Raw genomic sequence first — 27,370 nt, 5'->3', positions numbered from 1 at the left:
TATTGACACATCTGTAACAGGGAGAGGACAAAAGGTTTCTGTAATAAATCTTTTGTGTAAGTGAATTAGAATGCCCCAAGCTAAAAATATGTAAGAGACTAATAACTTTCCAATGCTCTTTTCAGAAATTAGGGGGGAAAGGATTACAAGGAGGTTAACTGGCTTCACTGTTCAGTGGAGGAGGAGGAGGTGGTAGTAGAGGGAGCAGGGTGGGTTTGATTCAGCCTATGCAAGCGTTTGTTTTGTGGCTTTTCGAGGAAAATAAAATGGAGCTAGTATTTCAGAATTGTCTCCTATATTTTAGTGATACTGTTTATTTGTGCTTATTTCATATGTAAAGTCAAGCTATTAATTTACTGTTCACTGAGGATGGTTTGAACACTTTGCAGACAGAATGATGTGGTCCACTTCATTGAGTCTTGAATCAGACTGATATGAGCAGAAAACTGTCCCATTATGAGTTTCTCTTTTTCAAAAACAGAAACCTTTCTGACTTTAAAAGCTGAAAAGGCAAATATTATGTTGGTTTGGTTAGAGAGATTCTCTGGTTGGGCTTCTATGCTAATTAGCTAAAAACAAACAAAAACTAATCCACTGTATATTGCTTTTAAGTTTGTGACCACCTGAAAGGATTTGGGGGAAAAATGTTTTTCATGTATAAACTAGAGTCCAGGTATTGACACAAAAAGTTCATATTTCAGTTTATATTACTATACTGCTTCAGATCCAGTAGTTCCCTAAATAATTTTATGTGTTTTTTAATGATTTTATTTCCTGGGTAGCTCAGTCAGTTAAGTATCTGCTTTCAGCTCAGGTCATGATCCCAGGGTCTTGGGATTGAGTCCTCCATCGGACTTCCTGCTCAGCGGGAGGTCTGCTTCTCCCTCTGTTCCTGCCCCCTGCTTGTCATCTCTTGCTCTCTCTCAAATAAAAAATGAAATCTTTAAAAAATTTATATATATATGGGTAGGAAGAGAGAAAGAGAGGGACAAGCCAACTCTGCACTGAGCCCCAGTGCCGGGCTTGACCCGGAGATCACAATCTGAGCTAAAACTAAGAGTCAGATGCTTAACTGACTGAGCCACCCAGGCACCCGAATAATTTTATGTTTTGACGTTTGCGTTATAGTAATAATAATGAACGTTCCAAAATAAAAGTAAAATCAAGGATTTCCAAAATCTTAATTGCAGATATACCTAAATGTATCCATATGGTTTATTTTTTGCATTTCCTAAAGGAAAAGTGCCACTTTGTCAATGTATGTCATGCAGATTTAGAATGACAGATGAATTTTTTTTGTTGTTTGAATCTAGGAGATTTGTCGTATTTTGATTTGTGCCTGAAATGGGATTCCAATATCCTAATGTGGAAATGCATTCAAATGGAAATAAGAGACGTCTTCATTTTGGTTGACTGCTTTTGTTTGAGTATGAATGCAGTGGGGTTCATTCAACCAAAACATTAAAAATGCCCGTGCTTGAAGCAAAAGCCGCAGAAAAATGGGGCTTTATTTATGTAGTCCAGAACTTTAAAACATAATAAATAGAGTGTTTATAACCTCAATATCTTTCTTTCCCACTCTCTCTCATTTTCCCTCCCTTCTTTTCTGACTCCTTTTATCATGCTTCTATAAATACAGGAAGCTTTGATGGCAGCTGAAATCAGCCAAAAGAACATTAAAAGACATAAGATTCTAGTAAGTATGTAATTTTATTATTTGAAGCATAACTTTACCTTTCAATAAGTTATAATGAGACCAAAAGTAATTTGAAAAGAACAGATTTTTCCTATGTTTATGAGACTTTATTTCAGACTAATTCTCCAACCTGCAAGGTCAAAATATTTCAGTTTATTGAATCTGTTTCTGCTTGTAAGCAAGAGACTTGAACACCAGCTGGGAGGCAGTTTTAGGTAATTTGGAACCTGAATTTGTGAAATGCACTTTAAATACAAAGCTTTCCAGTTATGTGTGGGGAAGTTTCTTTAAATCATAGGTAAAACCACATTATCACAAAATTTATCAAGAGTAGTTTCATAAAACCAGATTGCTTCAGTGTCTCCATAATAGGAGTCATTTGTGTTATAGAGACTAATCTAGGACCTTAGATATGTTTTATTTACATTTTGGACTCTGGAAAAATTTAGTGACCAAAAGCACATTTCTTTACTAACTGTGACAGTGGATGGGCATATAGAAAACCGGAGAGAGTGTGAAGGGTCCTTAGAGATCAGTGAGTCCAAGACCCTTATTTCTAGATGAAAACTGCATTTATGGCTACTTGGGGTTGTGGCACAAATTCCTCACCTTAAACTTTCCTAAAACTCCACATAAAATGTCTAGAGAGTAAACAAGCAAAATAACTCAGGAACCCAAAAGAAGAGAGAGAACCAGATCATATCCCTGCCCCCCCCTTCAAAAGTGTGGAGATTAAACAAAGATTATCTAGAAATGGAGCAGAGGGTATTCTGCCCAATAGAATAGTATATGGGACAGTGCAGAGAAGTGAAACCACTTGGCCTGCTTGATTATGTGGGGGCAGTTGCAGAGTGTACATATGGGTAGCAAGAGCCAGATTCTGAAGGGCCGTGTGTAAGTGGGAGCGTGGCTCCATCTTGAGATCCCCTACAAACAAGACAGTTTATGCTCAGTGCCTCATCAGATCTGCTTGTTAGAAAGATTCTCCGATGGAGAAAGGGGCTAGAGAGAGGCCAGCTGAAATAAGAATCAACAGAGCAGCTTCCTTCTTGGTAGAGAAGTGGTAGGATGAGACCTACAGAGTCAGTAGGAATGGGGAGGTGAGGACAGGCGGAGGATACATTCAGCTGGACTCTGCGGGATACAGTGACTGGCTCCCCATGCACAGGAGAGTGAGAAATCTAGGCTGACGCCCAGTCTTTGGTGGTTGACGCCCAGTTTTTGGGAATGGTGGTTGTGTTGCCATCCCTAAGAAAGGGAGACTATGTGAGGGGGAACAGGCTGGGAGGAGGGAGTGTGGGAGGATTAATACTGGTTTTGACACATTGGATTTGGGCTATCTCTGGGACATCCTAGTGGAGCTCAGGGAAGAGATCTGGACCCAGATATTTGACAGCAAACAGGCGTCCGTGGAAGGCACGAGTTTGAAGCAGTCCACACGGGGTGAGTATCTAGCCTCAGAAAACAGAACTTGAAAGGAACCATTGGGAATGCCAATATTCAAAGGAGAAGTGCCCAAAATAGTTTGGAATGGCTAGAGGAAGGTTTTCGTGAGAGCTGGGAGAGCAGTCAAAGGTAAGACAAGCTCAGCCAGTCGGTGGTACACTGGGTGTGGCAATATGAAAGTGACAAGTGAATTTTCTCTGTATTACTCATTCTTAGCGTGCTGTAAGGAGTGAAAAGTGAGGAGGAGATGATGAAGTAGAGTTGCATGTTGGCTGTGAACTGGAAGGGAGTGCAGACTGTGGGGCCGGTCCATCACACAAAGGTCATTGGTGATGGTGAATATTTTGTGTGAGAGAGACACTGAACATGCTTACACTAAGGAGAAGAGAGAAAATAGGATTGAGGTTAAAGGAGGACAGAGAAAGAGGATGAGTGGCACAGTAAGCTGCTCAGTAGGGTAAGGGCCTGGCATGAGGAGAAATGGGCTCTGCAAAGGACACATTCTCTTCTCTGACCCTGGACAGAAAGATTCGGTAGTACTGGTGATATGTGGTCTGTTTGCAGAAAAATAAACTTAGGCACCCTTTTTTTTTTTTTTTTAAACTCTTTAGTTTCTACAGATTTGAAATAGGATTTCCTATATAGTCATTATTGGGGTAAAATTTAATAAAGTAGGAACTATTAGTATTTTCCCACAGCCTTGACACGGCCCCGTCCTATACATTAGTTATGCGTGGCCTTTTTTTTTTCCCTCCTAGCACAGAATAATTTCATACCATACAGGCAGAGACAGAAATGGGCCGCTGCCATTTCTGCCATCCGGGAAGAAATTCCACAACACCTTTTTTTTGTACATAAACTAGAACTTAAAATCCAAGTTTTGTTATATAATAAGTTTAAGCTTCTTAAGAAAATGCTTTTAGTCAGAAATAATATTCACAGGAGTCCTGGGGGGAGATCAAGCAAGAGCTCTCACGTCTTTGGTGACTCAGGCCACCTCAGATCCTTTCAGAACGGAGGTGGTGTAAGAAAATGAATTTTACTCAGAAGCCAGCCCAAGCTGCAATCCCATTTTCCTCATCTGTAAACTCATGGGTGTGAATCACATGTTTTTGGACATCATTTTCACATTAATGTTAACCTTAAGATTCAGTATTTCCCTTTAATATGATTGTTCTGTTGCCATGTGTTTCTTAACAGCATTTCTTCAGACGTGATATAGAGGAGACTAGTAGCTCACGTCTTACAGATGAAAGCACGAAAAACCACTTTATATCCAGTGACAGCATGAAATTGTTGAATCGTGTTTCTAATATTACAGATTTCTTCTGTAGAAAATCTCCTAATCGGGGGCAAGTTAGGAGCCTTTACCGTAGGAATGTTATTTTTGTGTGAATTCTAAAATTTGTGAAAATACAACTACAAGTGCATTTAAATCTGTTTAGGAAGGAAATGAGCATAATTACATATAGCACCCTAGGGTGTATAAAACAGGTTCTAGCCCGTAGTGCCAGTAAGACCCTGATGTCATGGGCTGCTCAGGAAATGAGGCTCAACTTTGCAGTTGTTCTGGTTAATTATGAAATTTCTTCATTTAATTTTCCCTAGGATATTGGCTTGGCGTACATAAACCACCTGGTGGAGAAAGGAGAGTATGACATAGCAGCACGGTAATACTGATATTTTCACAGTTATTTGTTACTATAAATAGAATTGCGAAATAAATTTTAACACGAAAATAAGCCATTCTTTGAAGTCAACCTTTTTTTTTGGGGGGGGGTCGTTCTTGCAGGGGTAATTTTTGAGTATTGGTGGCCATAACCACAGAGTGGATTTGTGAGTTAACCACCTACTGTCATTTTCACCAAACAAGAGAATTTAATAGAAAGATGTCAAAAGTCACGAAGAGTCGGAGAGGTTACCGTTTTTGTAAGCTAACAAGTTAGCACATGGGTCCTGGCATAAGACATGAGACTCCCGGGTCAGAGACACAGGCCTAACTCAGCAGTGGTAGTAGCTGTCATATTGGCGTTTGTGCCAGATCCCACAGCTCCAATTCCCACAGCACGACACACTGGGCCAGCCAGGTGACATCGCACAGACCATCGCTCGTATTGCAGGAAAGGAACCCTGAGCTTAGGATCTCTGACTCTTTTATAATGGACAGTGATCGTGCCTGCCTTCAGAGGAACCTGATCTATTTATTATACCAAACACTAAACAGTCCTGCCCTTTGCTCTGGAGGGAAACATCCTCTGTGTCTCTCATTTCCATTGCTGTTCTACAAGCATCCTTGAGAAGGCAATCAGTGCCACTGCTTGTAATTCAAGGAGAGTTGTCTCCCAGCAGGAGGGTGGCAGTTCAGTGGAAGTGACCAGATTTCAGGTTTCAGGTTTGCAGGGGTCTGTGGTAGACAAGAGTGTAAATGTTACGTAGTGGCCATGTGGGTTGTGTGAGTGGCTCCCCCTGGATTTTCGTGGTGCTCCCTTCTAGTACCTCAGGACAACCTGGGAACATAGGCTTCAGGCCAACCTCTCGTTTCCTGAGATTTAGGGAGACCTATTTCTTCGATGTGTAAATTGAGTTTTTATTCATATATAAGTATTTCTCCAGATTATATACTATGATAGGATTCTAAGTATCTGAAGTGTGATTTTGTAGTCCATTATTTAAAGTTCTTTAAGAAGTGGTTTAAATCGGTACTTTGGAATATGATGACATTTCTTCAAGGTGAGAAAGGTCCCAAAACCAGCAGGGCTCATCTGGATAAGTAGGAAACTCAGAACAGGATAATCATTGGGAAAGCCCCTAACCATCATCATACAGAAAGGGATTCATCTTTATTTTTAAGTATTTTGTAATTTTTATGATTTCTGTCCACCTTGTATATGCAATCAATTGGTTATCTAGTAATACCTTTATGTGTATTGGCACCTGCGATAGAAATTTGTCAAAACTCTGGGACGAGAGATTTATCTAAACCAATAGAGGAAATGTCTACTTACTCTTCTTTTTTTTTTTTTTTTTTTTTTTTTCTTCTTTCTTCCTGGGATGATTTTACTGCCAGCAAATGCCAGAAAATTCTTGGGAAAAATGCAGCACTCTGGGAATATGAAGTTTATAAATTTAAAGAAATTGGACAGCTTAAGGTAAGCACAGCTTTATTTTTAACTCTGAATTTATGTATGTAGTATATTGAGATTGAGATGGAAATAAAATTAAGACAATAGTTATCAGTTCTTCCCTGGAAAGCAAGTGTTAACTAGGAAGAAAAACCAGAATATAGATCTGTTTTATAGTTTATGTGTGTAAAATGTATACGTATGTGTTGTATCCTCTTATATCCCACCAATTCTGTGTTTAGATAACATTTTTATGGATTTTTTTAAGGAATTATTTAATGAGGGAGAGAAAGAGCAGGGGAACGGGCAGAGAGAAAGAATCTCAAGCAGACTCGAGCACAGAGCCCGATGCAGGGCTTGATTCCACAACCCCAAGATCATGACCTGAGCTGAAACCAAGAGTCAGATGCTTAACTGACTGAGCCACCAGGTGCCCCTGAAGTTTTTTGTTCTTTTTAATGAATATGGAAAACAGGTATAGTCTCATCCTGCAGGTTATAAAATGAGGCTTTTTTAAAATGCGCTGAAGAATTAATTAATGCACTTTTCAAATAATATTTTATTTGCTGAAAGGCAAATGGAAAAGTGTGATCATGTAGCAATAACAAATAATTTGATACTTCATGTTTTTACCTTTTTTTTTTTTTCTTTTTCAAGTTTCCTATTAATTTATAGTTGGTTAACATACCGTGTAATAGTAGTTCAGGTGTCAAATGTAGTGCTCCATCACTTGCATACAACACCCAGTGCTCATCACAGGTGCCCTCCTTAATACCTGTCACCTATTTTATCCATCCCCTACCCATCTCCCCTCCAGTAACCCTCAGTTTGTTTTGTATAGTTAAGAGTCTGTTTTCCAATTTGCCTTTTTCCTTCCCCCCTCATGTTCATCTGTTTTGTTCCTTAAATTGAGTGAAATCACAGGCGTTTGTCTTTCTCTGACTTACTTTGCTTAGCATAATACTTTCTAGCTCTGTCCACATCATTGCAAGTGGCACAATTTCTTTCTTTTTTATGGATGGGAAATACTCCCTTGTATATATGTATATACCTATCTTCTTGATCAATTCATTAGGGCTCTTCCCGTAATTTGGCTACTGTTGATAAGGCTGCTATAAACATCACAGTGCATGTATTTCCTTCTGAATCGGTATTTTTGTATTCTTTGGGTAAATACCTAGTCGTGCAATTGCTGGATCATAGGGTAGTTCTATTTTTAACTTCTTGAGGACCCTCCGTACTGTTTTCCACAGTGGCTGTACCAGTATGCATTTCCCACCAGCGGTGTAAGAAGGTTCCTCTTTCTCCACATTCTCACAAATACCTGTTGTTTCCTGTGGTGTTAATTTTGGCCATTCCTACTGGTGTGAGGTGGTATCTCATTGTGGTTTTGATTTATGTTTCCCTGATGATGAGTGATGTTGAGCATCTTTTCATGTCTGTTGGCCATTTGTACGTCTTCTGTAGAAAAATGTCTCTTCGTGTCTTCTGCCCATTTTTTAACTGGTTTATTTGTGTTTTGAGTGTTCAGTTTTATAAATTCTTTTTTTTATATAAATTCTTTGTATATTTTAGATACTGCCCTTTCCAAGACATGTCATTTGCAAATATCTTCTCCCATTCCAAAGGTTGCCTCTTAGTTTCGTTGATTGTTTCCTTTGAAGGAAGCAATTTACCTTTCAACTTAATGCATGACCTTCAGAGTAAACAATAAAGTATTCCTATGTTTGTTTAAAACATTTAAATTTTTTTCTTTTTTATTTAAATTTTATTATGTTAGTCACCGTATGGTACATCATTAGTTTTTGATGATGTTCCATGATGCATTATTGCATATAACAGCCAGTGCTCCATGCAATATTTATGAGCCTTTGCAGTATTTTCTTGAAATTATGAATATGTTTTTAAAAATTCCCAATTATAGGGCACCTAGATGGCTCAATCAGTTAAGCATCTGCCTTCGGCTCAGGTCATGATCTCAGGGTCCTGGGATCAAGCCCCACATCAGGCTCCCTGGGGAATCTGCTTCTCACTCTCCCTCCTCCCCACTTGTGCACGCTCTCTCTCACTCACTTTCTCAAATAAATAAGTAAATAACATCTTTAAAAAAAAAAAAAATTCTCAGTTAGGTTGCCTGCGCTATGAATAGTGCACTTGCCCCAGAGAATCTTCTCATCTTATTTGTTTGGCTGCTCCTGGAGGATCTTACCCAGTTCTGTGACCGTGTTTAGCCTGATGGTTTTATGACCCAGACCTTTTTATTCAATTCAGTATCTGTGCTGGCAGTGTGTGATGGCTCTTTTTCCTTGTAGGAACTACTGATAGTGATCACTCAAATCATTGTCAGTCCATTTCTTTCCCAATTCCGGTCTGTATCTGTGACCTCATGGCGTATCCATTCCTCCATGCTTAAGAGCTCACAGCCACTGCCCACATGAGAACATCTGACTCACGTCCTCATGATGTTTTGTCTCTGGTTCTCATCAGTCCTTCCTTGTCCATACCAGGCCTCTCCTCCCCTGGGGGCCATGGCCTCAGCTCTTGTCTCTGCTGTTGCAGGGGCCTTCTGGCAGATTGGTGAACAACCCTACCCCAGAGTTAGCTGCTTAAAAAATAAATCTGCTGGGGCGTGTGGGTGGCTCAGTGGGTTAAGCCTCTGCCTTCGGCCCAGGTCATGATCTCAGGGTCCTGGGATCGAGCCCCGCATCAGGCTCTCTGCTCAGCGGGGAGCCTGCTTTCTCCTCTCTCTCTGCCTGCCTCCCTGCCTACTTGTGATCTCTCTCTCTCTCTCTCTCTCTCTCAAATAAATAAATAAATAAATCTGCTATTCTCACTTCCCTTCTTCTCAAAGTATAAAATCCAAATAGTTTTCATTGCCCCGCCTCACTTTTCTCCCCTTCTGGGGACCGCTCTCCCGCATCTCGGGGCCACTCTGATCTCCCTGAATACACAGCGCACATCCGTGGCTCCGTGCCCTTCCTCATGCTTTTCCTTCTGCCAGGGTGCCCTGCCCTGTCTTTCTTTGCCTGATGGACTCCTGGCATTTGTCTTTTCTGCCTCAGGATACAAAATGGGCCCCTGCTCATCGCAGCACCTGGTTAACACCTTGCTTATGTAACACTTAGCAGCCAGTGTTCCGGTTGGCTGTTTAGATATCTGCATAGTGTTCCCCTGAGGCGCTGAGCCCCCTAGTTCTGCGTCCCCAGAACAAAGTGTAGCGATTGGTACATACGCCTGCCAAATCAGTCAACAGTGTTTGTGAATTCAACACTTAACATGCACCGAAACAGCTAATGAATGCAAGGTGTGTATTTTCCCTTAATTTCAAACTATGATTATGAGTTTAAAGAATGATATATTCCACTTTAAGGGAAAAAAATATGAATAGATGACCTGTAACTCCTTGACTCCTTAAGGTAGCTTTTATCTCTGTGACATTCTCCCTCCTATTTAGATTTTTTTTAATTCCTCTGGAAGAACAGAGAGAGAAAGTTTAACTTACCTGAAGCAGTTGTTTTATTCATCGTTCATACATATATACACCTCATAGATACTTTTGAGAATATAGTGTAATGGGTCATTAGAAGGTAGAGTTGATTTGAATTTTTCTTTTCATAATAATTTTCCAAAACACTCTGGTGCCTTACATTTTAAAAGTAGAGATATGCAGATGGTCTCCTACTTACAGTAGTTCAGCTTATGATTTTTCAACTTTAGAGGGTGCAAAGGCGTTACACATTCAGTAGAAACCGCACATTGAACTTGGATCTTTCCCGGGGGGAATGACACCCGGGATGATCCTCTGTTGGGACGCCGGGCTGGGTTTCGAGCCGCACACTCACACCACGGCCATTCTCTTTTTCATTTTCACTACAATATTCAGTAACCTAAGTGAGATACTCAGCACTTGACTCTAAAATAGGCCAGGTGCTAGAGGACTTTGCCCAACTGTAGACTCACATACGTGGTTGAGCGTATATAAGGTAGGCTTGGCTAAGCTGTGGAATTCAGTAGGGGGCTGTTTCAGTGCATTTCTGACTTAAAATATTTTCAATTTCTGATGGGTCTATCAGAATATAACCCTATAGTAGGTTGAGGAAGTTCTGTACTTTCATATTTTCTGCATAATTGGAGTCTGGTTTTGTTTTGCCCCTTCTGAAATGACCTCTTTTTCCTTCTTCTTCCTTAGGCTATTAGTCCATACTTGCCAAGAGGAGATCCAGTTCTGAAACCACTCATCTATGAAATGATCTTACATGAATTTTTGGAAAGTGATTATGAGGTATGGCCTTCCGACGTAGTCATATTTACTTGCTCTCGATGGGAAAATGGTAAGAAATCGAGAAAAATAATACAGTGGATCAGGCGGTTGAGAGAGAGCAGATTTGCAGGTTGTGGGGAATGGATGAAACTGAGGTGACGCGCTCATGACAGCTCATGTCTCTGTGGACAGTGAAAACCTCTCATCGATGCAGATTTTGGAGAATTCTTAAGTTTATAGTTTCCTAAAGCCACTTCGTTTGGCTCCTTGAGAAAGCTGAAGAAAAAGGACAAGTGCCGTGTGGAGATTTCGTACATAGAAGAGCAGCTGCTGTTGCTGCTTAAAGCCTGAGACTCAGATCTCAGTTTGCCTGAGGAGGACTAGGGCGGCAGGAATGGGGAGGGGGCTTGGATGGGATCTGTTTGCTTACTGATGAGGGAGAAAGGCAGTAGTTAACATCGTTCGTCTGCTGTGTACTCCCCACTCTTATGCGCATGTTGCGATTTTGTACTCCTGACAACACTCTAAGTGGTAATATCCAATTTTATAGATAGGGAAACTAAAGATAAAAGAAATTAAATAATTTGTTCACAGGTGTACATTTAAAAAATAGGCCTGCCTGGATTTGAATTTAAATTTGGTGTTCGTATGCACCCAAAATGGATTATAATTTTTTAAAGTTGGTTGATTTAAGATGAATTAATTCAGAAAATACCTGTGTGGTATCTACTATCTTGTAGGCACATGGTAGGCACCAGGCGTGCAGGTGTGAACAAAATAACACGTGTTCTGCGGTAGCTCATGGCCCGAGTCACCTGCAAGCGTGTAAACCGCTGCTTCTCAACAGGGGCTGAGTATGCCCTCCGGGGACATTGGGTAGTGTCTGGAGACATGTTTGGGTTGTCGTGCCTAGGTAATTTGTGCTCCTGACCCCAATTTAATGGATGGAGGTGAATTTTAGATCGAAAGATCTACAAGGGTCCTTTATGATAATGGTCCATACCTGGATACCTCGGATGATTGGTCAGTCATCGTCAGCCAGTTGTTCCTGGATGCGGATGATTCTGGCAGCCTGAAGCTCGTGTGGTCTGTACAGTTCCTGTGTTCTTATCATAGGAAGGGATCAGGTGCTTCAGGATGAATTAAACTTGAACAAATTACTTCCTTAATAATTGTGCATACTAATGGAAACAGCATTTTCTCATTTTCTCTTATTACTGTGTATTGTAATCCAATCTGCTCTAACAGCAGGGATCTCTTTCTTTCTAGAGTAGATGTATGTCTTCTAGAAGAGCTGTGGTAATAGTTTCTGTTGTTTGTGTTGGGTGCCAGCTGATGGAGGCTAGCGGCATGCTTCCTATTCCTTTCCTAGTCAGTTCAGTTCATCATAGCTTTATTTAGAACCTACCATGGCCTAGAACTGGGGTGAGGACTCAGTTAGACCCAAGAGAAAGTTAAAAAACACAATCTTGTCTTCAGTAGATTTATAGGCTGAGAGGAGAGATGATATTGATAAGCTTTAAGCAACTAGAACATAAGTGACAAGGGCAAAGTGATTGTTCCGTAAAAGATCTGATGAGAGGCCATTATTGGCCATAGTTATTGGAAAAGGTTTCTTCAGTGAATAAAGACTTGTAATGGACTTCTCCTATTTCTTTCCATTCTGTTCTGAGCACATAGAGTGGCTCTCATAACTATTCCGTCTTTGTACATCTTCCCAAAAGAAAGAGAATTATGAGTGTTCTGTGAAAATGATGGGGAAAGGACGAATTTTTTTGCAAAATACTGAAGCTTGGTATACTTGTCCTCTTTTTAAAGTAATGCAATTTAACCATGAGAAAGCAATACCTTTTTTTTTTTTTTTAAGATTCTGTTATAATTCTTTCACATGTTCAACTCTTTCTCTAGAAATTACTTTAGATTCTGTATCATTAAAGTTATCCTGTTGATTCATGTCTGGAAGACTGTTGACGGAAACAGAAAGGACTATGCATGACTTAAGCTCAGTGCTTATCAATGTTTTTTCCTGAATGTTCCAGTGTGTCTGTCTGGTCAGTACTGTTAAGAAAGGTATAAGTAATTTGTTGCCATAAGCTCTTACAAATCGTTTAGCTTCCATCCTTCTTAGTTTCATGTTTAATTTTGAATTAAATTGTCACATAATTGACTGGAGAGCAGTGTTCTGTAGCGATACTTTTGATCACATATCATGTGTCCTACTAAACAGCGCTAGAAAAACAGCTGTACTTCTGTAGAATATTGCCTTCTCAGTTTTCTTTTCTTCCTAAAAAGATATGAAGTGACAGTATTTACTTGGAGGTAATGATGCTTCCTGACTTGTTGGTGTGGGCTTCTACTAAAATGCATACAGTTTTGTCTTTTTATTTACAACCTAGCAGAATTATTTTATAAGTACTGTGCGCCAACTTATCATGGCCCCGGAAACTTTGTTTCATATTATTAATGACAGATACATAAACATATTAAAAGTGGGCCAATTGCCATGGCATTTCATTCAGTGAATACCTTTAACCTTGTACTTAACTATGATGGGTGCTGAGATGTTCAGCTGCTCTATCATAACAGCTCCCTGATAAACCACATCCTCTGAAGAATAATCAAGGCCACGGGGCTGATTGCATCAGTATTCCTTAGCACATTAATTCAAGGGCATATGGAGCCAGTTTAGTGGAGAAAAACCTGATGTGAAATGTGGTGTTTATGTCGGTTGACGTTGGAGGCATCATGTTTTTGTCACACAATATGACCAGTTGTTTTGTCTTTTTTTTTTTTTTTAAGATTTTTTTTTCATTTATTTGACAGAGACACAGTGAGCGAGGGAACAGAAGCAGAGGGAGTGGGGAGAGGGAGAAGTAGGCTTCCCACCAAGCAGGGAGCCCAATGTGGGGCTCTATCCCAGGACCCTGGGATCATGACCTGAGCCAAAGGCAGACGCCTGATGACCAGGCCACACAGGTGCCCCATTTTGTCTTATTTCGTATTAGGAGTCGGCCGTACTGCCAGGCTGTCGCATGAATTAGGGAAAACGGAAATCGGAGCCAAGCCTCCTTCTTCCCATATAGTATGATTCCTGGTCTCAGGGCCACTGAGAGCTGCCAGTGTTTGGATGGGAATCTTTTCAGACATTTTTATCTTATACATTACTGAGTCTTAAAATAGAAACCCAATCCAAAGTGTCGTTTTGGCTCAAAGAACATTTTAATGTTCTGATTCAGTGGTTTTATAAAATACATCATCTTTACCTGGAGACGCCCCTCCCCACATTTCTCACATGAAACTGCAATCGTGCACTTATGTGGGAAGGTTGCAGTTTGAATGGGAAATGTGTGGCCTGTTGTTCTGGTCTCTTGCCATCCTTCCCAGGGCTGCTTGGGTAGGACTTTAATAGAGACTGTATCCTGATTCTTTGTGATTTTCTTTTTACCAAACCTTGGTACTTTACAGAAGCACATTCCACCGTACCAGTTTCATTTCTAAGTGTCACTTAACTAAATTCATAGTAGTTTATTAAAGCATTAGTTGAGATGCTTAATATGAATAATATAATTTTTTTTTTCGATAACATGAAGATTTTTACTTCTTTCTGCTGTCTTGATTACATCTAAGGTTTTTCCTCTACCAGCTGCCAAGGATCAGTAAGTAAACTGCTCTGCCATACTCTGAGTTACAAAACACGAACTCTAATGTCAGGAATCAGGACGCTGGCCAAAAATCAACGGTAGGAAAGAAACAGGATCCAATTGCAGGATCTAGAGTTTTCTATCAGAATGGCAAAATTTGAGATCCAGCTAGGGGATAAGACTTGAGCCAAAGTCTCACATCCTCCAAACAAAACTAGGTTCAGAGGCAAGAATGGAAAGAGGACCAACAAGAAGAAAGATGACCAAGGTGGTAACTGGTTGAATGTGGGGTTTCCAGTGACTCCAGTGACTGTGGAAACCAGCCTTGTGTAGAGTTTTGCACATGGGAGGACAGACGCGAAGGCACAGAAGTTCGGGGGAAGGGGGGAGCGACCAACTTGGACAGTATCTTCAGCATATTCGGGGTATCATCTGAATGTTATAGTTAGTCCGCACTGAGGTTACAGCAAGTCAAAGCCAAAGTCTGTGTGTGCAGTGTTGTTTTATGGAAGAACTAGGGGGGCCTTGCTTACAGGTGCGTTTCATCAAATAGGTAAGAGCACCACCCACTTCCGGGAACGGTAACTGGAGAGTTGTGTGCAGTACTTCTTGGCCTTTCTTGCCACCCACAAACCCAGAGTCTGAAAATCTGTGATAGGTTCATGCCAGAGTTTTAAGCATAAAATTATTTTGTCTGTTTACATGAATATTTTTATGCATTGTTTAAACTATTTGGATCATTTAATCTATTTCAGGAATGTTCTCTTGTTCTCTTTAGGGTTTTGCCATTCTGATCCGAGAATGGCCTGGAGATCTGTACAACAACTCAGTAATCGTCCAAGCGGTTCGGGATCACCTGAAGAAAGATAGTCAGAATAGGACCTTACTCAAAACCCTGGCAGAACTGTGAGTAGAATTTAGTGCTGCTTTTTTCTAATTCAACCTACGTGGAGAGTTTTTCAGGGGAGTTTTTCAGGAGGACACAGAAGAGGGAGGCTTGTATACCATTTTCCTATATTCACCCTTAGTAACGTCCTCTCGTAAACTCCAGTGAACAACTAGCAGGTGAGGAAAATGTGCAAGACTAAAGTTGTGGTGCAGTGTGGCTCCCACAGGAGAGGAACCCTAGTCAGCAGCACTGCGTAGGGCAGGGAGGGAAGAGTGCTGGGGCTCAGAGTACACAAGGAAATCGGCTTCCCAGGGAGGCTCTGGATTCTGTCATTCTTGGATCCACATGTCACATAATGTCTCAAACCTGATCCTTCTCGAGGTGTATACATTCCTTATGGGATGATTTCAAGGCTTAAAGGAGAGGTCATAATTGAAAACTAATTGAGCGCTATGCCTGGCACTAAGTCGGAGCTCAGAAAATGAAGCTTAGTTAATATTTTTCATATTTATTGGGCACTTTTGGTGACCCAGGCTTTCTCCTGTAGGCCTGGGATTCAGGGATAGATAAGATACACTCATGTCCTGGAAGAGCTTTGGTCTAGTAAAAAGAGAAGCACACCGCAGGTAAGCTTGGGAAGGTGGTTCCTGCTTCAGCCCCTCCTTGGCATTCCCATCACCTCACACCACCTATCCCCCATCTTCTTACAGCTTTTGCCAAGACCAAGAAAGGTGCACCAAAGTGGCCTAGAGTTCAGGGCTGTTTGTCCCCCTCGGAGTTGAAATACTGACCGTTTTCTTCTGGAAACCTAGATATTCCTTGGGCTCTGTAGTACTGATAATTATTCGTACTACTAATGGGGTCACAAAACAATTTGGTTTTCAGGAGCTGGCTTGGGAATTAATGTGAAAAACAGTGCTTCAGTGGAAAAACATGTCAGTTTTATAAACTCCCCTCACAAATAAGCTTTGGAGATATAATCTGTTTGGCAGCTGAACACTGCTTGTAAAAATTTTAACTGCATTTTTTTATTACTGGAATAAGAATTTCCTTTTTTCTGGATCATAGTTTCTTTGTCAGGTATATGGGGTTCTATGAAGAAGTTTTGAGAATGTCTATAAAAGAACATTTTTATTACTTGAACATTGTCAATTTTTGGAAATTTAGGGGAGATGAGAAGCAAGGCTCTGAGAAAGAAGTACATACTGTTCACATACAGTTAAGTCTCAAGGAATAGTCTTCCAAATAAAGTTGACTTGTCTATTTAAAGAAAGTTTTCAGTTTTTCATATTGCAAAACATGAAGTGTATGTGTATTTGTGTGTTTTATTAGAAGTGTTGATGAACTTTAATATAAAAAATTTTGTATTACCAGGTACACCTATGACAAAAACTATGGCAATGCTCTGGAAATATACCTAACATTAAGACACAAGGATGTTTTCCAGTTGATCCACAAGCATAATCTTTTCAGTTCTATCAAGGATAAAATTGTTTTATTAATGGACTTTGATTCTGAGGTAATGTGTTTCTTATTTTAATACCCTTTATTTTTACTGTTCCAAATCTTTAATATTTAGACATCTATTCAGATGCTGGAGAAGTTAGTACATCACAGAGTTTGGTTGTATGCTGATCATGTTCAGAACACTGACCCGTACTAGATGTTCTGAATCCTTTACTTGATGTGGTTATTTTATAAAAGCAATCATAATTTGATACGGAACTTTGAAAGTGTGTGTGTGTGTGTGTGTGTGTGTGTGTGAGTGTGTGTATGTGAAGTAATTTTTTAGTAAAAGAATTCACATAATTCATAGGAACAAAGAAACTAGCCATACACTTTGGCTCATTCGCCTCTGTTAATTGTATGTCTCAGGATTAAAATTTTAGGGAAATTTCTATTTTGATCCATTTATTGTGAGTTTATACGTCGGCATTCACAAATTTAGCACGTGGCATTTCCACTGGTCTCAGCCATGTGGGATGTGTTATTTTATTTACAACAAATTTGAACAGTGGATTGCTTGACTAATGAGGGCACCCAGCTTCCACAGCTCACAGTGGCTCATAGATGTGCGTGTGCGTGCGCGCGTGTGTGTGTATGCGTGCACTTTTAACAAGTGACAGTGATGGAAATAAAGTTTTATGAACTTAGTTTATATGAACCTAATACTTCTCATTCAGAAAATTGAAAGACTAGTTAAAGAGTAGAACTTGAAAGCCTCCAAAAGGATTGCTTGGATTTTCCTATTATATTTTATTACATTTAAAGGTATTCTGCACTATATTATATGTATACGTATATGTGCATACTATATCTGTATTATGTGCTTTAGATTAGTCATCACACACTTAAACTTAATTTAAATAGGAGCTAAATCTACTTCTTTCTTTCTGAAAGATGCTTTTAGCCCTTTTTTCATAGTGAATGATTTAAGTCCTTAGGGACTACTGATCTAAAAAGAATTAGTGCAGTTCTGAAGAAGTTCAGGTGCAGAGGTTCTGCTTCTCTGCAAAAGATGATTAAGAGGATGGAGTGCTTCTACAAAAATTAATTACTTTTCCCTACATCCATTTTCCCCTTATGCCTACCCGCTCTCCGTGCCATGTGTCTCAAGAGCTGAGTTTAGCTTACGTAGCTGTAGAAAAAAATGAACGAGCTGAAACTGATTGCTGTTCAAGAGTATGAACCAAAGTTAGGGACTTGTAGTTTTCTAATTAGAAGATACCCTAAGGATAATCTCTTCTAACATCTTCCTATTTTAGAGGGAAAAAAAAATGGAGTGGCTAAGTAGGTGGTAGCAGAGTCAGGAGCAGAACCCAGGTGTGAGGAAAACATTCAGCCTGGTGGGCTTCTTCCTACCACCTGTCGTTAGAGACACCATCTCCTTTGTGTTTCATGAATGTTCATGATAAGTAAAGTAAATGCCACAAGTCCGTAAGCTTTATATCATCGTAAAACGTCAGCTCTCTTGGTTTTTTTCTGGTTCTCACCCTGTCCTCCTACGTCTGGGAAATCTGTAGAAGGATTCATTGAGGGTGCAGGTGGCAGGAAGCCAAGCTCATTTTTGTGTTCAGGGGACCAACACGCTCCCCGTGACCAGTAAGAGTCCCAGGAGTGCTGTGGTGATCTATCCAACAACATGGAGGCTACAATATGTGTAGACAAGGTGTCTTGTGTTTGGGGAGTGGTAGCAGGATGCTGTTTTAGTGGTAGGCAAAGCATGGAGTTCTCAGACCAAGACCCATGTTAAAATGCATTCTTTTACAGACCTCTCCCTTAAGGGCTACTGCAAAGTGACAGGCCCCTTGTTTGTAGAAAGAAGCCATCCACCTGTAACTGTGACAGCACATACAACGTGGCTGTGGGTTCTCTTCTGACACAGCAGGTGTCAGTGACTGTGGCTTTTTTTTCTTTTTATTTCAGAAAGCTGTCGACATGCTTTTGGACAACGAAGACAAAATTTCAGTGAGTGTCTTTTGCTTTTATGTGTTACTAGACGGGTGTCTGGGAACACCCAAGCCATAAAGGGGAGAGCTGTTGGTCCGATAATCTTGCAGCCATGCTTGTGTCCTCATAAATCAATGGTTAAAAATGTCTTTTCTCTCTAGATTAAAAAGGTAGTGGAAGAACTGGAAGACAGACCAGAGTTGCAGCACGTGGTGAGTGTGACCATCTTCCTTTGCCCTTTTGACTGCATCAGGAGCGAGCCGCCTTTCAGGACTGGTGTGGGGTACTGGGTGAGCTCGCTCAGGTCACTCCTTGGCGTGGAAGTTTGACCACAAACAGTAATCTGTAATCAGTCAAATGCGGCAGAGTCTCTCACCCTGGCTAGGGACTACTTACAGACCAAGTACTTTAACTTGGACTCACCATTGAACTGTGGTTTAAGAAAAGAGTTGTCACATTCACGTTTGTGGCCCCAAACCGTGTCTAGGAGTAAGCACCTTGCTTGTGTATTCCGCACTGAATACAACTGCACCATGAATTACAACCCCTCAGAAGGATCCAGGAGCAGAGCCTCCTTCTTCTGTCCTCCCCCTCCCGCTAGCGAATCCCACTCTGTCATTTGGTCTCGGTGGTAGTACTGTTCAGGCCTACTGCTCCAGACTGCCTTGGAAGGCTGCTTCGATTCCCTGTGTTGCTGTCACCGTGGGAGTAAAGCAGGAGCACATGGTTTCTATGTCCTATAAGAAGAGGCTGCAGGGGAAAATAGGTGGGTCCAGTAGGACTGTGGGCCTCAAATTCAGTGGGGGCTCTTATATGTTTGCCCACCTCTCTGCACCCCAAGAGGACAATCAGGGGGTAGAGTTTTCCTTCAGAAGTCAATTTTATGCCAGAAGCTTCTGAAGACCCCAGGATAGGAATGGAAGGTACTTTGTTCTGCTTCGTTTTGGTCAGCGGTTGTACGGATGCTACGGTTGTGCGGATGCTACGGCTGTGCCTCGTGATTGCGCGTCTCAAGATGATGAGCTTAGCCAAGCGGGGCGCCACTCTGCTGGTCCCCTCGGGACTTGTTGCTGAAGCGGTGACTTCAGCCTGTGGCAGGCGTGAGCAGGATCATGGCAGCTGGCGTCTGTGCGCCGCTGTCACCTGTGCAGTGCTGAAACTGAGAGCCCCCACTCAGACGGGTCATCTTCCCTGTCGGGCAACAGAATGTCTCTGAAACTTGGCCTTGGCAGTTGGGACAGAGCCTCCCAAGCCCGTGCGCCCGTCTAGGAAACGGCACTACGTGTCCGGCTCACATGCTGACCCCAGTCCGAGCACCATGGACGGCTGACCCCTCCGTCCCCTCTTGGCACTGGGGAGACATGACCAGTTGACCAAAGGAGCCTTTTCTTTGTGTGCATGTGGCATGGTTAGACTTGTTTAGTGACCGTGCACGACAGTGGCTGGCAGACGTCAGCTATCCTACATACAGTCCCGGCATCAGGGACAGACTGCTGTTCGGTTCCTCACTCAAGGTGTGAATGTACTTTGATTGCTGCAGTCCGGGCTTTCCGTCTCTCATGGGTGATGGGTGTTTATTTATAGTTAGCAGTAACTACCCTTTGGACATCGATTTCTAACTTGCGTCATATATTGATAGACTTAATCTTGCCTCTGAGTAGAAAGCAAATTACTCACTTTCTTTGAGGTCCATTAACTTTTTCAGACAGCTAGGGAAAGGAATCAGTTTTGAAAATGGGTTCAGAAGATCTGTATTTATCTTGATTTTTACCTTTGATGTCACCAGGAGAGGCAGCATTTCATAGCACAGATCTCTACAAGACTTAACAAAGAGCAGGGGCGCCTGGGGGGCTCAATTGGTTGGGCAACTGCCTTTGACTCAGGTCGTGATCCTGGAGTCCCAGGATCAAGTCCCACGTCAGGCTCCCAGCTCAGCAGGGAGGCCGCTTCTCCCTCTGACCCTCTCTCCTCTCACGCTCTCTCTCTCGCTCACGCTCTCTCTTGCTCTCGCTCTCACTCTCTCTCAAATAAATAAAATTAAAAAAAAAAAGACTTAACAGAGAGCAGATGTAGAATGTATGAAAAATAATTTAGCACTTGCTGCTTGATTTTTTTAAGAACATTCTTTTATCTCATAACTATATCCCTTTTATATAAAAAAATGAGAATTTTTAGGATTCAGGAAGGCCACTAATCAAGCATTTTATTTCTGAAGCCACGCAAACGATGGTGAGGATATTAGCTCTCATTAACATTTCCCTGGAGCTCAGTGTATGCCACGTGCAGCAGCGCGAATCTGAGTGTTTTACGGATGGTAATACATTCAGTACTCACAATGACCCAGTGAGATTTTTGGCAGATAAAGAAACTCAGTCACAAAGAGGTTGGTGACTTGTTCTTGTCGTATGGCTGGTCAGTAGCGGAGCCAGGTCACTCAGGGCCATTCCAGAGAGAGTGTGAGATCGCCCTTGTCTCCTGAAGGTCGTCTTTCCGCTTTTCCTTCACTGAGACACTGTCCTGAAAACCGCTTCTCCCCCAGGCTCTCCATGGAGACTGTTTAGAACTGAGTGGAGCAACCTTCAACAGGTCTTGCTTTTCTTATTTTTATAATTATGGTTTACTTCTTTGTTCTTTTTAGTATCTGCATAAGCTTTTCAAGAGAGACCATCATAAGGGACAGCGCTACCATGAAAAACAGATCAGCCTTTATGCTGAATATGATCGTCCGAACTTACTTCCCTTTCTCCGAGATAGTACCCATTGCCCACTGGAAAAGGTAAGTCACAGACTTGCCCCACACACTTCAGGCGAAGAAGTTGTCCTTTTTGGTAAGCTGTGGGTCGTTCTCCTCTTCCTGCCGCTCAGGGCGTGACTGCTGCTCTCAAAGCAAAGCAGGAGGTTTTGCTGGGCCTTCTGACGAGGACTGGAGGTGCTTTCAGCTGAGATTTTGTTGAACTAGACCATTTCTGTGCCAGGTTTAATTAGAATAAAGGTTTAATTCGGGGTGTAGGACTCAATCAACCACCAAGCAAAAACAGTGTCAGGAGTCTGAGTCAGTTTACCTGAGCCAGAGTGGGGCCAAAGATCAACCTGGGAGGGACACCCAGGCTAGCCCATGCCAGAGGCGGTGGCCCCAGACTCAAGGTTAGTAACTTAAGTGCTGTCCCCTGTCTGCTCTCCACATCCACATTGTGTATTTCTGTATTTCTCTATCACATTACGTTCCATTTCTCTATTATACTGCATTCCATTATAACTGTAAGAAATTACTAATCTCTTTCCCATTATCTTATATATTCTTAAAAGACAGGTGGTTTGTCTCACTCATTTTGGTAAGCCCAGCAGCCGGCACTCATTAGACACCTGCTAAATGTTTGTTGCATCGTGAGTGAGGGAGTGAATGAATAAATGAATAAATGAATACATAGACGAGATTGTAGTCAGGGCTGCATATGAACTAGTAAGTATATACGTATATACTAGAAACTGGGCAATCTACGGCCCCCAGTGTTATTTCCTGTGGTTCTTCATATGGTTTGGAATGCCATCTGACAGCTACAGGTATCTTACTAAATAAAGATAGCCAGAGAGCAAGCACTTTGTAGTCAGCTCTGTGTATCCACAGAACAACAAAAAAAAAGTGTTTGACCCCTTAGAGATATGTATTACGAAGTTGACCGCACCTGGGTCCTGCTGGTCCTCTGACTCTTGGTCTCGGCTCCGACATGATCTCAGGGTCCAGGTGGGCTTCTGTGACTCAGGGTCGAGTCTACTTTGGATTCTTTCTCCCCCTCCCTCCCTCTTGGCCCCTCCCCACTCACACACTCTCTTCAAAATAAATAAACAAAATCTTAAAAAAAACAAAAAGCAGTTGACAGAGAACATGCTGTTTCTGCGCACTGACAGCTTTCATAGTTGCTTCTTTAGCCATTTGATGCAGGTATTAGATATGTTACGAACCAATTTCAGCTCAGTGGATTTTCGAAATCTGAAGTTAATGAAAAAATATCTTGCCTGCATATTAATTTATGAAAAACTAACATTTTAAATTTGGGTCTTAAGACATTTTCTCAAGGCTAAATTTGGAAATTCATCATCTTCCTCTAAAAATAAAAGCAAAGGTTTCCGTCTTCTCATTACAGAATCTGTAACCTAGGGGGGAAAAGTGAGAATCTTATTCTTTGAATGGTACCCCTTCATTTATATCTCACTCTTCGATGAAACCATTCATTTCCAGGAGCACGGGGCGTCTTTTGTTGACCCCTCAGACAGAGCTGCACACCTATGACCAGCAGCCACCCTGGGCTCCTTCCCTTTCGCGAAACTCGGGTGCACAGGCACCACCCAGATTCTAGTATGTTTGTGCTTCTCCCACACTTTCAACCCATCTTGTTTACAGTTTTCCAGTCTAGTATGTTCAGCAGAAGACACACTGTTCTTACTAAAAGAGGAGCATCAGAAAACCACACAGCTACACGTGGCATGTCTAGTACATAGAACTTGCTTAGCATGTCATGTAAACCTTCCAGAATTCTTCTCTGTGATCCACTGAGAAGAACCAGTTGCATGTAAAAGAATTCAACAGAAGCATAGTGAAACCAAGTATTTTTTTAAGATTTATTTACTTATTTGACAGAGAGAGAGCACAACAGGAGGGGGCGGCAGAGGAAGGAAAAGCAGGCTCCCTGCTGAGCAGAGAGCCCAGTGAGGGACTCGATCCCAGGACTCTGGGTTCATAACTGGAGCCAAAGGCAGACGTTTAACCGACTGAGCCACCCAGGCATCCTAAAACCCATTATGTTTTAAATAGATTTTTGGTTTTTTTAGGTTATCTTTTGTTTTTTACTGAGAGAGAATTTTGAAACTAATGAATTAGAGCTGATAATGGTAGAAACATGCCATTAAAAATAATCAAGTCAGTAATCTACCTTTTTAGAACTTTGTAGATGAGCTGTCATGTTACAGATCATTGCGATTTCTTCATAAGAGGTTCTCGTTAGGATCCAGTGTGTATATCCATGTGTATGTTTGCAAAAAAATGTATTCTTATCCTTGCTCAGGTATGTAAAACCATGCTAAATACTTATACTTATACCCTGAAAAAGCTAGCAATTCATAAAAAGCAAAGTAGATGTGCCAGGCATGCCAGGCACATCTTCACAGTTAGTGAAGTGAAGGTCATGAGTTACAGGTTCACCTATTTTGTCTAGAGAGAGACTGAGAAAATTTGGTACTAACTATAAAGTTAAGAGCTTAAAATTTTAATGCCCACCAAAGAAATCTCTGTTTCAGAAGAGTATATAGATGTTTAGTCCTATAGATGCTTTGGGGATAATTTGGTGTTCGTTTTCTTTTAAATGGGAAGTGTTTAAGGTTTCACAGCTTTACTCAGAGCATGTTGGCCCCCTCCCCCTCCCCCCTTATTGATGATTCACTTCTGGCAGAATAGCAGCTCTGTCTGTCTGTCTTTCTCTCGTTGTCTGCCTTGGTGAGTTTTGGATAATTGTTGAGAAGAGGGGTGATTTCAAATGACAGCTGGCTGAAATCTTCAGGGTTTCCAGTCAAACTTAGTTTGAATTGACTGAAATCCCACAATCAATATTTGGTCAAAAACTTTGTGGAGACCCTGCCATCCTATCAGAAGCCCCTTAAGAAAGCAGTATTCCCAAGGTTGGCAGTATTTATCAGACTGGAGTTCAGGACTGAAAATCACCACAATGCATAAATCCCAAAATTAGTCATAAGCTTTTATGAAATTGTTCCTTCTAAAGGAGATACAGAGGTAGTAGGAATGTATCTCTGACAGCCATTTAAAAAGACAATAAAAATCATTTATGGAGTTTCCACCGTGCTTTATAACATGGGCTGTGCTTTCATGAACCTTATTTTTATTTAATCTCTACAGTAGGACAGGTAGGTGGATGAAGTCATTTTATCCACAAAAAGCTAAGTCTTCAGGAGTTGAAAGAAGCAACCCAGAGTGTAGCACTAATAAGGCAGAGGACCAAGACTTAGAACCTGGATCTCTTAAGTCAGGTCCCCTATTCTTTCCACTAAGGTAAGGAATCATTTCTCAGGTTTAAGATGCTAATTAAAGGGCGCCTGGGTGACTCAGTGGGTTAAGCATCTGACTCTTGGTTTCAGCTTGGGTCATGACCTAAGAGTCTGGGATCCTGCCCATGGGGCTGCTGCTTGAAATTCTTGCTCTCTGCCCTTTCCCCAACTTGTGTACTCTCGCTCTCCTCTCTTCCTTTCTGTCTCTCTAAAATAAATAAGTCTTGGGATGCCTGGGTGGTTCAGCCATTAAGCAGCTGCTCTCAGTTCAGGTCATGATCCTAAGGTCCTAGGATCAAGCCCTGCATCGGGCTTCTTGCTCAGTGGGGAGCCTACTGCTCCCTTTCCCTCTGCTTGCCCCGCCCCCTCCTTGTGCTCTCTCTCTCTCTCTCCCTCTTATTAAAAAAAATAATGATAAATAAAAAACAAAACTAAATAAATCTTTAAAAAATATTCCTTAGTATTGCAAGAATCATGAAAGGCATTTGTTTTTAAGCTATTAAACTGTCCTTTGTTCTATTATTTCCAGGCATGATCATCAGGTGCTAGTTTTCATTTACAAATCTCATTTGCTTATGCCTAGAATAGTTAAAAGCAGAATATCGGCTCTGCAGATTTGGGAATTTGTACCTGAATTTATGATTTCTCTCCTCTATTTTATGGCATTTATAAGGTGGCAGTAGTTACGAATTTGCAGGAATAAAGCTAGAAAATGCAACGTTTACAGATTTCCATTAATGCCATGTAAGAAGGCTGGATAAACGATGGCAGGGTCAAGGGGTAGAAGAAATCCTATTTAATTTATAGTTCTTGCTAGTTACCCCCAAATCTCTTCCTTGCTTTTATACTAAATCAGGAAAAGGAAAATTACACATAGCTTTTGCATGATTTTTTACTCAATTTCTGTCATTATTCTGTCTTTTCACTTTATTTTTACTGTGATTCTCCCTTTCCATGTGTGTGTCTGTTTCTGTTTCATTCCTCTGGACTTTAAAAATCTTAGTTTTGCTACTCTTTCCTCTAGAGGGAGCACGTGTCCCCAGAACACAAGAATCTAGGGAAAGGCGGTTTTATACTTCACTTGTGTCAAGAACAAAACATTCTATGTATCAGAAGTATTTTTTTTTTTACATTTTACTCAAAACATCCAGAGATTTTTGGACTCTCTGCTTTCTCATATATGAGAAAATAATAATTTCAGTACTGTTAGAAATTAGACATAAAACATTTAAAATGTGAAACTCAAATTTCAGAGACTCAGATTATCTTTGAGCCTGGCGTTACACATCTGCTTGCATTTCAGACCCTTCTTGACTTCAGACTTTTCTTTAGACATTTCTTCTCAGAGGACTTGTCATTTTTGATGAAATCCTAACAGCTTCCAGCAGCACCATCCTATAAAATGTTCTGCAGTGAGGAAAATGTACTGCTCTGACAAGATAGCCAGCAGCCACATGTGGCAATTAAGTAGTTGAAGTGTCTAGTGGGGAACTGCATTTTTAATTTAAATTTAAATGACCCCATGTAACGAATGGCTCCTGTCTTAGTACAGGTGAGCCTGCAGACTACAATGTCTGTGTGCTTGGAGGGAAGCATGTTCACAGATCTTCAAGAGAAGGGGGGATGGTTTTGTTGGAAGCTTATGAATGGTACTTTAAAATGTCAGTAAATTTCCAAGTACAAATATAGATACCTTTTAGTAAAAACTAATTTAGGCAATATACTCAATCTTTATTCACACTCTCTCTAAACTCTCTATGTATCTACTCATATTACATTTTCTTGTTTATCTGTGCGTGACATGGGCCCACTCGGCCACAAACTGTCCATCTGTATCTCTTATATTTCGCATGAATCATGGCCCTCCGTTGGTTTCTTAGTAACTTTTTGTTAGAATGGTCTCAGGTCCTCCGAACTTCATATTTTTTGTTGTTTCCTTTCACTGTCTATTTCTCACATGGGTATCCTGTCTCTGCTCTGGTATCATTCCAGAAGGGTAAGAAGTGGGTAAGAAAATTCCATTGTTTATGATCATGATTGATTGATAGGCATAACAGTATAGAGATAAGGTAAATCGTGTTTTTAATCAAAATGAATCAAGTGTCAGGATTAGGTTCAGCTGTGGGTGAGAGAAATGCCAAAATAATAGTGTCTTCAACAGAGTAGCAGTTTAGTTCTCTGGCCCATGGAAGTGCGGGTGGCAAGCCATGCGGTTGGAGACTCAGGCTCTTTTCTCTCCTTCGCTCACCTTGTATGACCTTCAGCTTGTAGTGTAAGATAAGATTGTTCATGTTTCCAGGAGCAGATAGGGTGAAAGAACGAAAAATAAGAAAACAAAGGGATGACTGGCCTTGCTTCTTAAAGAATATCGCCAGAAGCTACCATGTTGCCTTTTCCTTCCTGGGGCGATATCCATCACATGGCTCTCCCGTGGCTGGGAAGGCTTGGAGATCGTTCTTTAAATTCTGGGCAGTCACACACCCACCTAAAATCTTACTACTCTAGAAATGGGTAAGGGATATTGGGGGATAATTTGGCTGTTTCTGCCACATAACTATTAAAGGAGCCTTGTGAATAATCAAATTAATATTTTCCTCTTCATTGTGACCTTTCTGCCTTCTCACTTCCTCATTTAAATGATTTGTGTTCCTCAAACTCCACCCTAATTTCACTGTAATTCTAAAGGTGTTCTCTCCTTTTTTTTTTAATGTGTGGTTCAGAACCCACCCCCACCCCCAACATTGATTTCTGTGTTCAGCATTTTTTCCTCCCTCTTGGCTATGACTCTCCAACCAGAGACACACACTTAAA

General features: G+C 41.1%; 1 protein-coding gene across 5 annotated transcripts in view; it reads left to right on the top strand.

Moving 5' to 3' along the window:
• VPS41 (VPS41 subunit of HOPS complex) overlaps positions 1-27,370 on the top strand; it is a 168,946-nt gene that overhangs the window by 122,580 nt on the left and 18,996 nt on the right. For all 5 annotated transcript variants that reach the window (XM_032874943.1, XM_032874941.1, XM_032874942.1 and 2 more), the window contains 9 exons: positions 1,640-1,696; positions 4,751-4,812; positions 6,210-6,291; positions 10,454-10,546; positions 14,945-15,072; positions 16,430-16,574; positions 18,482-18,523; positions 18,667-18,717; positions 21,144-21,281. In XM_032874943.1, the coding sequence (XP_032730834.1) occupies positions 1,640-1,696; positions 4,751-4,812; positions 6,210-6,291; positions 10,454-10,546; positions 14,945-15,072; positions 16,430-16,574; positions 18,482-18,523; positions 18,667-18,717; positions 21,144-21,281 (798 nt within the window). The remainder of the gene's footprint in view (positions 1-1,639; positions 1,697-4,750; positions 4,813-6,209; positions 6,292-10,453; positions 10,547-14,944; positions 15,073-16,429; positions 16,575-18,481; positions 18,524-18,666; positions 18,718-21,143; positions 21,282-27,370) is intronic.

The sequence above is a fragment of the Lontra canadensis genome, unplaced genomic scaffold (genome assembly GCF_010015895.1).
Source record: "Lontra canadensis isolate GAN:19392208 unplaced genomic scaffold, GSC_riverotter_1.0 scaffold54, whole genome shotgun sequence".
Taxonomy (NCBI): Eukaryota; Metazoa; Chordata; class Mammalia; order Carnivora; family Mustelidae; genus Lontra; species Lontra canadensis.
This window is presented reverse-complemented; position numbering and strand designations above follow the sequence as displayed.